Below are 10,446 nucleotides of genomic sequence, written 5' to 3'. Positions count from 1 at the left end.
AAAAAACTTAATTTTGCAAAATGAGCAGATTAGTTTAGTCATAGAAAACCTTATCTTTATTAAATTACTTCACTCATGAAGGTGAGAGAAACTCTTCTAATAACAAAGAAAATCTTATATATATATATATATATTGAAAACATTTTTTAACTTTACGGTGAATTAAACTTAAAATCTTGCACACATATTAAATATATAAACTTCGAACATAAGACCTCTTGAATGATAGCCTAAGCTTCCAACAGATCAAGATGAGGTGAAAAAAAACTGAAAAATTAGACATTGAAAGCCCAAACAACTAACTAATTAAGACACAAGTGGCTTGACACTAATAACTAATATAAGCCTAACCTTTGTCAGTTGGCTTTGGCAACTTAATTATTCCAACTAAATAGCCAAAAGGAATAAAAAGAGTATGAGGAAAATCAATGACAACTATAAAAGGATAGCAAAAGCTTTCTTCATGAAAAATAAAATAAAATAAAATAAAATGGCTTTAGGAATTGTACGTAAGGCAGCATGTGAAGAACATCTTTAAGGTGTCCTGTTTCTTTCTGCAGGCACAAGAATTATGACGCTTCAATATAATAATAATAATAATAATAATAATAATATTATGTGCTCAATACATATTATGATATGTAAAGAGCTGCAAAAGAAGTTAAAACATATAGTGTAATAAAATATTTGACTGACCAGCCATGATGCCATCGTTTCCACTTTTTTCAGAGCAATGAGGGCTATTTAAACTGTGAAGAATTCCCTCCTCTCCTACCAACTCACCCTCCCTTTGCCCTCTCTCGCTTCTCTGCCCCTTAGCTTTCTTTCTCCATCAAATGCTTCTCAATACAAGAAACATAATTACATCAAATATTGCCGGAAAGCAGAAGAAAGACATGGCTGGATTCAGCTTGAAAGGCTTTGTGGCAATCCTTCTCCTCATTCTCCTCCTGCTCTGCTACAACTTTGAGGTCTGCGAGGCAAGAAGAGGCAAGCATTGGAAGCAGAGGAGGCCTCCCGCTTCCTCTCTAGCCAAGAAAAAAGGAAAGGGGAAATCTGGGGGCGGCAGTCACAATAACCACCACGGCGGCGGCGGGGCGAAACCAGCTCCTCCTGTGCCGAGCCCGAGCCCGCACCCGAGCAACAATTCCATGTACAACGTGCTTGATTTTGGGGCGAAAGGCGACGGGGTGACTGATGACACTAAGGTGGACAAAATACTACTACTCTTACTCCATATATCTTTGGCATTCTTCAATAATTTTTTGTTTACATTACACAGGCACCATATCTTCCCTTATTTGTTTGCACAATCTTGCATTATTTTTTATTCTGTTGGATCTGTTTGTTTATCTTCGCAGACTGGAAATTTTGTTTGCATGCCTGTGAAGCTGAGAAAGTGATGGTCGAAGCATAGAACGTTAACATTATTATTATTTTGATAACCAATTGAAGGGTTCGATGCTCCATAGCTTTTAGAAGGAAAGTTAGTACTCATTGCAGTGTAAATAAATTACGCAGGATGTCTTATATGATAAGGGGGTAAAAAGCATCTTTTGTGTACTTAAACCATTTGCTTCTCTTTGTCTCATGTGACTCTTCACAAAAAGGGAAAAAATAAAAAATGTGACGATGAAGCATTGTCCGTATGCCAGTAAAAACTCCGGTCGACCTAGCATGCAACCCACACCAATTTACACGGGCCAATACTTACGGCTTTCACTGCTTGCCAAGGGATTTGAAATAGACATGATCTCACGAAAAAAAAAAAAAACTCTTAGGACATCTAAGAGGGGGTTTTTTTTTTCCATCGTAAATTCAGGCTTCATTTCAAAAAGTTGATAATATATGTTTTTTTTTAAAAAAAAAAAAGCTAAACAAGAATTGAAAAGTCAGATCACTAATTGCATAATTACCATCAAAATTGTGATGTCCAACCCCTGTCTTAACCCTATTTGTTTCACATTTGGCCAAATTTTTGTTCTCAATATTAATGTTAAAGTACCATCGAATAATACTAAACTTATTGGTCAAACTGGCAAAATATTTCATGAAGTATTAGCAACTCTTCTTGCAATAAAATCAGGGCATAGCTTTCAAGCATTTAATTCCCCCTTAGTATAAATAAGTTCTTAAAGATCTCTTTTTTGGGGATCAGCATCTTTCATAGAGGGAATTTCTGAAGCTAAGTATAATAGCAGTAGAGAGAGCTACCATGTTGTTCACTGGAAAATTACAATGCAGGCATTTGAAGATGCTTGGATGGCAGCCTGCCAGGTCGAGGCATCAACGGTGAAGGTTCCATCGGATTACGCATTCCTCGTCGGTCCGATCTCCTTCTCGGGTCCCTACTGCCAGCCTAACATCATATTCCAGGTATGCTACTGCTGCTAAAAACATAGCTTAAAAAGAGAACAGCAGGTTTATCTCAGTTTAAACAAAGGGAGGAGGACATAGCACAAAAGCTCATCCTTCAGATCAAAGAAATGGCAAATTCAGATAAACCAACGCATGCCATGTGGATACCTTTAATTTCATCCGTTTCGGCTTGCGCTTTAAAGATTGCTTCGGCACAAAATAAGAAACGATCTCTCCAACGCATAAATGGTTGTGAATTTACGTTTTCATCATCCTTAGTAAAATCAAGTCCACCCCGTAGACATTCATAAACCGCTCTACCGTAGTTTTTTGCGGATAATCCCAATTTTGGTTTAATAGTACATCCCAATAGGGGACGACCATACTTGTTCAATTTATCTCTTTCAACTTGGATGCCATGAGGCGGACCTTGGAAAGTTTTGTAATAAGAAGTAGGAATTCGCAGATGTTCCAGACGTAGAGCGGTTTATGAATGCACATTTTGAAGAAACTCAAAATTGACAAGAAATAGCCATGAAAAAGAAAAGGTAAAGATGGCATACAATGAAAGAGACGTACAAAAAGATGTGCGCATTAATAACCCGGACCATGTTCCAACCATCTGATTGCTTCATGTGAAAAAACACGAGCAAAAATCCAAAGAAAAAAAAAATTGCAAACTAAGATGTATGGTGGATTGGAAAAGGATTTCAAAAGCAGCAACGTAATAAAAGACATGATCAAGTTTCAAAATTCTTGGTTAGAAGCAAAGCTGTTTGAAGATTCTATCTGTCAAGGGAAAAAGGAAAACAATAGCAGTTTATTTGGAGTTTTTTATTAGGAAACCCACCCGTTAAACATGTGACTGCCAACGGCCAACTGATTTCTGATGTAGAATGATTTCAAAATGAGTGGCTACAGTTGCTGTCAGCATGTGAGACAATAGAATGTGAGTAAGGAATAGTAGCTGGCAAAGATGCCTTACATGAGGTTATAAGAAAAACATAATCTTTCCCGATGTAAAAGTAGTTATTACCCACCTGGCAATAAAAATGAATAAATAAATAAACAATTATACCTGATGATTGGGTCTTTTATTTGTTGCAGCTAGATGGGACGATTGTTGCGCCTACAAATTCAAAAATCTGGAGCTCAGGACTGCTTTGGTGGATAGAGTTTACAAAGCTGAAAGGAATCACGATTCAAGGTCATGGCACCATTGAAGGCAGGGGAAGTATCTGGTGGAGCCAATCAGAACCCAACAATGAACCTGTAAGCCTGAAGCACCCTACAATCGCCTTTTGGTTTGTGCTAGATAGCTCCTCTGAATTCCATTTACAAAATTTTTAACGATGCCTGTTGCAGATAAATGAGGACCTTGACATGAAGATGCCAAGCATAAAACCAACTGTAAGCCATAACAAACCAAACTCTTTATTTTTTTTCTAAACCTTTAATCAAGAGCATGACTTAGATATATTCTTCTTCAGGCATTAAGGTTTTATGGTAGCTACAATGTAACAGTGACGGGCATAACCATCCAAAACAGTCCTCAGTGTCACCTCAAGTTTGACAATTGTGAAGCTGTCCATGTCTTCAATATGTCGGTCGCATCCCCTGGCGACAGCCTCAACACGGACGGAATCCATCTTCAGAACTCCAAAGAAGTTGCAATCCACCACTGCAATTTGTCCTGCGGTAATCCCATATAGCCTTCCTGGACAGTCATGGGATGTCTAAACTTTCAATGCATTATGCTCGGTGGTTATCATTTTTGCTTTACTGTGCATCTACCAACCTACAGAATGAAGTTAACATAGATGTGAGTATATGAGAAAAGCATTGCATAATGAGATAATTCAGCAGGCTGACCTTCCCACCACTCCAATAAATAAGCATAACATGTATTCTTGTAATTAATAAGATCTCCTGATGTATATTCCTGGTGCGTATCATGACGTCGTATTTGTGGTTTAAGAAATATTCATAAAATTTTCCTGCTGCAGGTGATGATTGCATATCAATTCAGACAGGATGCAATGGTGTTAAAATACATAATGTAAACTGTGGACCTGGCCATGGGATCAGCATAGGAGGGCTTGGAAGAGACAACACCAAAGCCTGCGTCTCCAATATTACAGTGCAGGATGTCAACATGTATGGAACCATGACAGGTGTCAGAATCAAGACCTGGCAGGTATGTTAACATGCCGTGTTACTCACTGACCACTGACATAACCTGGTAACTAATACCACTTGTAAAAATATTCAATGCAGGGTGGTTCAGGTTCAGTCCAAAACATAAGGTTCTCAAATATCAAAGTTTCAGAGGTGCAAACTCCCATAGTGATTGATCAGTTCTACTGTGACCGAAGTTCCTGCAAGAATCAGACAAACGCAGTAGCGTTATCAAGCATCGCATATGAGAGTATCAAGGGAACATATACTGTCAAGCCTGTGCACCTAGCGTGCAGTGATAACACTCCTTGCTCAGAGATCAGCTTGACTGAAATAGAGCTCCAACCCATGCAAGAGCATTATCATATGTATGATCCATTCTGCTGGCACGCTTTTGGGGAACTGTATACACCAACCGTCCCTCCGATTTTCTGCCTGCAAAATGGAAAGCCAACAAGCAACCGCATCCTCTCTGATCATGACATCTGTTGAAAGTGCTTATTGAGAAACTTGATGTATATAATGTGTGGTTGTGATGCTTCCAACCCCCTTCAATTCACACCATGTCCCAGAGAATACAACTACATGGTATTTACAAGAGGGCATCTATGCCTATTGGCATGGTTGTACCCATGAGGTAAATAATTTATATGGCTCCCGTATCTCCAAGGTGATGCAAAGAAGGTTGTTTACTAGTGTTTTTTTTTTTTTACTGGTGCTTATTTGGAGGCTATATGGATGTCTTCATGGTTAAATATTGCTGGGTACTAGTCAGTTGTACGAAGATATCAATTAAGAAGCACTACTACGTTGTACCATCATATAGAAATATGTTTCTAAGATTATATTTCTAGAGTCTTGATTTGAAATTGATTAATCACTACCTCTTCAAGTATCAGGAGAAAGCAAGCGTTTGAAATGTTCTGCAAAAGATCCATGGTTCAAAACATAGCAAAAGAACTACAAAATTGAAACATTGATGGGTAATCCTTGTCAAGGAAAATTGCTTATATTATCCACACTAAATTAAGTGGTAAATGGCTAAGCTTGAGTCAAGTTAAACATTTGGTGAAAATAAACATGAAAGAACTAAGAAAAATATAATTAGAGCAAAATGACATGTAAACAGTAGAAGCAAATAACACTGATAGGAAATACTTGAGTTCGCAGTAATCCTAATCCCAACCAGTGAAAATCTAACAGCGAAACTGCTGTCCACAGTAGTTTAACAGCAGGAAACACAGAAAAATCTTAGAGGAAAGCAGTAGAACTCGTAGGGAAACGAAGCAAACACTTTTATATCAATAGAAGATGAAAAGCACTTGCAAGATACAACTTTCCTTCAATTCGAGAGGAAGGAAAAACTCTCCAACGATCTCCGGCGAAGCCAAGAGCCCAAGAACACCAAACCCTAAATCTCAAAATAATTCAAATTCAAGATGAGAGCCAATTCTCACCATAACTCCTAATTAAAGACAAAGGACAATTACAAAATACCTAAAACAGCCCCTCATTCAAAAATTTCCCTCCCTGTTGGACCGGTCCAAGTGGGCGGAAACGGCAAGGGGGGTGGACCGGTCCCTGTTGGACCGGTCCAGCCGACCCTTCCAGGGCCGGCCTAACAGTACTCCCCTCCCAAAAACTCACCTTGTCCTCAAGGTGAAATTCGGGGAACTGTTGCTTCACAATTTCATAAGGCTCCCAAGTGGCTTCGTAATCGGGAAGATCATTCCATTTGATCAATACCTCCTTGTTTCCCTTTTTATCAACCCTCACTCCTTGCAGCTCCATAGGTTCCATGACTACCTCCAACTCCTTTGTCAAAGATGCTGGTAGTTCCGCACTAGCTACCTGTTCCCCTAACGCTCTCCTCAACTGTGACACATGGAACACCGGGTGTATAGTAGCGGAAGAGGGCAACTTCAGACGATACGCCACTGCTCCGATCTTGTCCAACACTTCGTAGGGGACAAAATATATTGGCGCCAATTTCTCATTCCTTCTTCTCGCTACTGTCCTTTGCCTGTAGGGTCGTAGTTTTTGGAATACCTTCTCTCCCACTTCAAACTGCAGGTCTCTCCTGTGTGAATCCGTCTGCTTCTTCGTGATCTGTTGGGCCCTCATCAGATGCTTCTTTAATTCTTCCAGCACCTTGTCCCTTTCCTCCAGGTAGTGCTCAACTGTCGAGACCGGTGTACTTCCTTTCCCGTAGTGCACTAAGTGTGGGGGATCCCTTCCATATAGCACTCTAAATGGAGTCATCTGAAAGACTTACTTGATGTTTCTGAAGCAAAACACCTCAAGTAGGTCTCCAAACTTCGGTTCACCACCTCCGTTTGCCCATCGGTCTGTGAATGGTAGGCGGTGCTTCTCTTTAGGACCGTGCCTTGCATTCTGAACAACTCTCTTCAAAACTGACTGAGGAACACTTTGTCTCGATCAGACACAATAGATTCAGCGACCCATGCAGTCTGACCACCTCCCTGATAAATGCCGCCGCCATTGACACCGCAGTGTAAGGATGCCGTAAGAGAATGAAGTGTGCATATTTGCTGAGTCTGTCCACCACCACCAGAATCGACGTGAATCCTTCTGACCTGGGTAAGCCATCGATGAAATCCATGGACACTTCCTCCCAAACTCTGTTTGGAAGTGCCAATAGTTGTAGTAAACCTCCTGGAGTCATGGCCATGTATTTGTTTCTTTGGCAGACCTCACAACCCGTCACCATCTCCTCCACATCTTTATGCATCCCTTTCCAGTAGAGTTCCGCTGCTAGCCTCCTGTATGTCTTCTGAACTCCTGAGTGACCTCCAACTGAGCTGCCATGAAATTCCTGCAACAGGTGGGGGATGTGTATGGAAGTTCGTGGCATCACGAACCTCCCCTGATACAATAGTCTCCCACCTTCAATGTAGTAACTAGGATGACTACTCTTGTCTTTCTCCAGATCCTCTCTGATCTTCCTCAGCTCCTCGTTCAGCATGCTTTCTTCTTTGATGGCCCCCCAGTCTACTATCAATGGCACCGACACAACCAACTCCTAAATCTCCCCAATGCATCTAGATAAAGCATCGGCCGTCTTGTTCTCCAAACCAGGCTTATATTGGATCTCAAAATCATAGCCTAATAGTTTGGATAATCACCTCTGATGCTCTTCGGTTACCATCCTTTGCTCTAGCAAATACTTCAAGCTCCTCTGATCAGTCCGTACGATGAAGTGTCTTCCCAAGAGATACGGCTGCCACTTTTGAATTGCCAAGACAATGGCCATCAGCTCTCTTTCATACACTGACTTCAATCTAGCTCTGGCTGAAAGCACTTGACTGAAGTATGCTACTGGCTTGTGATTCTGCATCAACACTGCCCCTAGCCCATATCCTGATGCATCTGTCTCTACTACAAAAACCTGATCAAAGTCTGGAAGAGCTAGAACAGAAACAGTCGTCATGGCTTCCATCAACCTCTCGAATGCCTGGGTGGCTGCCTCTCCCCAGCAAAAATTGACCTTCTTCAGCTGCTCAGTCAAAGGCTAGGAAATGGTACTGTATCCCTTCACGAACTTCCTGTAGTATCCAATCAATCCTAGAAAACCCCTCAATTCCCCGAGGTTCCTAGGTAGCAGTCATTTCTGCATTGCTTCAATTTTAGTTTGATCCACTGCCACTCCTTCTTGAGACACCACATGTCCCAAGTATTCCAAACTTGCCTGAGCAAAATTGCACTTCTTCAGGTTGGCTTTCAACTGGTGCTCCTGAAGCACTTCCAATACCACCCTCAGATGTTCCAAGTGCTCTTCCACAGTCCTGCTGTACACCAGGATGTCATCAAAAAAGCCCAGGACAAACTTCCTGAGGTGCTGCTTGAATACCCGATTCATCAAGGATTGAAAGGTTGTAGGAGCGTTAGTCAATCCAAAGGGCATTACCAGAAATTCATAATACCCTTCATGTGTCCTGAACGCCGTCTTTGGAACATCTGCCTCCCTCATTCTGATATGGTGGTATCCGAATTTCAAATCCAGCTTCGAAAACATCACTGCACCATGTAGCTCGTCCAGCAACTCATCAATCACGGGAATTGGAAACTTGTCTGGTACAGCGCCTTTATTCAGAGCCCTGTAATCCACAAAAAATCTCCAACTCCCATCCTTCTTCTTGACCAGAAGGACTGGACTAGAAAAAGGGCTATTGCTGGGTCTGATAATCTCCGCCTCCAGCATTTCCTGGATCAACTTTTTAATCTCATCTTTTTGAATCTGTGGGTAGCGGTAAGGACAGACACTGATCGAAGTCTCACATTCTTTGAAATTAATGGCATGCTCCAACTCTCTCTGAGGAGGTAAACCCTGGGGAGGTTGAAAGACCTCGCTGAACTGGTGTATGAGCAGCTGTACTATAGTAGGAACATTTCCTTCCTCCTCCAATCTGACTCCTTCCAGGCGGTGCAACTCTGCTAAGTAGCCTCCCCCCTCTTCCTGAATGGTTCTGATGAGGGATTTGAGAGAAACCCCCGCCTTGGTCAGTCCGGAATCACCCTGAATCGTCCTCTTTCTTCCCCCAACCACCAACTCCATCCTCAGTATACCCTAATTGATTTTGGTCTCTCCCAAAGTCTACAACTATTTCATCCCAAGGATGACATCCGTACTCCCCAATTCTAAGGGAAGGAAGTCTTCCTTTACATGGATTCCTTGAATCTTCAGTACTACTCCTCGACAGACTCCTCGTCCCATCTCTACCTTCCCGGTGCCCATCATTACCCCGTAACCTCCGGTATCCACTAGCTCCATCCCCAATGCATCAACAATCTAGGTGGAAATGAAATTGTGTGTTGCTCCACTATCTATCAACACCACCACCTCACAGTCAGATATCTCTCCTTTCACCTTCATAGTGTGACTCGAAGTGAATTCCTCTACTGAGTTCAAAGAGACTTCTGCTACGTCCAGATGCAACTTCTCCTCCTCCAGCTCGGGGTCATTCCCACCTCCCTCTTCATCTTCCTCGTCTTCACAGACGAGGAGAACCAGAAGAGATCGATCCTTGCACCTAAGCCCCGGCATGTACTTCTCATCACACCGGAAGCACACCTCTTTAGCCCTTTTTTCCTGCAGCTCCTTCTCGGTCAGCTTTTTGAACTGCCCCCCGTTACTAACTCCTCCCATCTTCTCCTTGGGTGCTTCCTTCATGCTCTCGGGGCCTGCCAATTTTGCTGGTAAGAATGTGGTCGTCGTCCTGTACGACCCCCCTGAATAGTTACCCGAGTCCCTCTTTCAGACTTTTTCTGACCCTCCACCAACTGGGCTAACTCCATGGCCTTGCCTAGATTCCTTGGCTCCAACACTCTGACTACTGTTCTTATCTCTGGTTTCAGCCCTTTCATGAAATTCCCTTCCAGGGCTGACTCCGAAATATGATCTAGCCTGCTAGCCAGATACTCAAACTTGTCCCGGTAGTCTGCCACGGTCCCCTCCTGAGTCAGAGCAAATAATTGCTCATAGAAGTCTCCTCCATCATCGGCTCGGAAACACTCCAATAAATAATCCTTGAACTCTCTCCAGCTGCGAATGGGCTCCCTCTTGTCACGCCACTAATACCATTCTAAGGCTTTTCTCTCCAAGCACATTCCCGCCGCTGTCAATTTCTCCTCCTCTGTCAGCCCATTGACAGCAAAATATCGCTCCACCTTATAGATCCAACCATGGCCGTCTTCGCCCTCGAAGACGGGCATCTTCAGCTTCCTCACCCTTGGATCTCCTCCATTACCCTGGTACCCTCCATAACCCCCCATTCCTCGAAGAGGAGGTGCTCCCCAAGTGTCCCGATCATCCCTACGGCGATGGTATTCGAATTCGTCGTCATATTCCCCTCTTCCCCTTACAAAACCAGCACCTCGACGCTGAAATTC

At 42.5% G+C, this 10,446-nt stretch overlaps 1 protein-coding gene and 1 long non-coding RNA gene across 2 annotated transcripts; one reads left to right on the top strand and one right to left on the bottom strand.

Annotated features, from left to right (window-relative positions):
- The first annotated feature begins 600 nt into the window (after positions 1-600).
- Positions 601-5,405, top strand: LOC110105067 (polygalacturonase At1g48100). Its single transcript, XM_020834434.2, has 7 exons — positions 601-1,208; positions 2,245-2,376; positions 3,466-3,630; positions 3,724-3,768; positions 3,849-4,056; positions 4,365-4,555; positions 4,636-5,405. The coding sequence occupies exons 1-7, from the start codon at positions 837-839 to the stop codon at positions 5,026-5,028; spliced, it is 1,506 nt and encodes a 501-aa protein (XP_020690093.1). The 5' UTR covers positions 601-836; the 3' UTR covers positions 5,029-5,405.
- Positions 2,095-3,569, bottom strand: LOC110105069. The gene is made up of 2 exons (XR_002304112.2): positions 3,437-3,569; positions 2,095-2,402 (listed from the first exon to the last, which is right to left on the bottom strand). It is a non-coding gene; the product is annotated as an uncharacterized LOC110105069 (long non-coding RNA).
- Positions 5,406-10,446: the final 5,041 nt, after the last annotated feature.

This window comes from Dendrobium catenatum, unplaced genomic scaffold (assembly GCF_001605985.2).
Source record: "Dendrobium catenatum unplaced genomic scaffold, ASM160598v2 fragScaff_scaffold_1024, whole genome shotgun sequence".
NCBI lineage: Eukaryota > Viridiplantae > Streptophyta > Magnoliopsida > Asparagales > Orchidaceae > Dendrobium > Dendrobium catenatum.
Note: the sequence above shows the minus strand (reverse complement) of the source record. Positions and strands in the feature narration are given on the sequence as shown.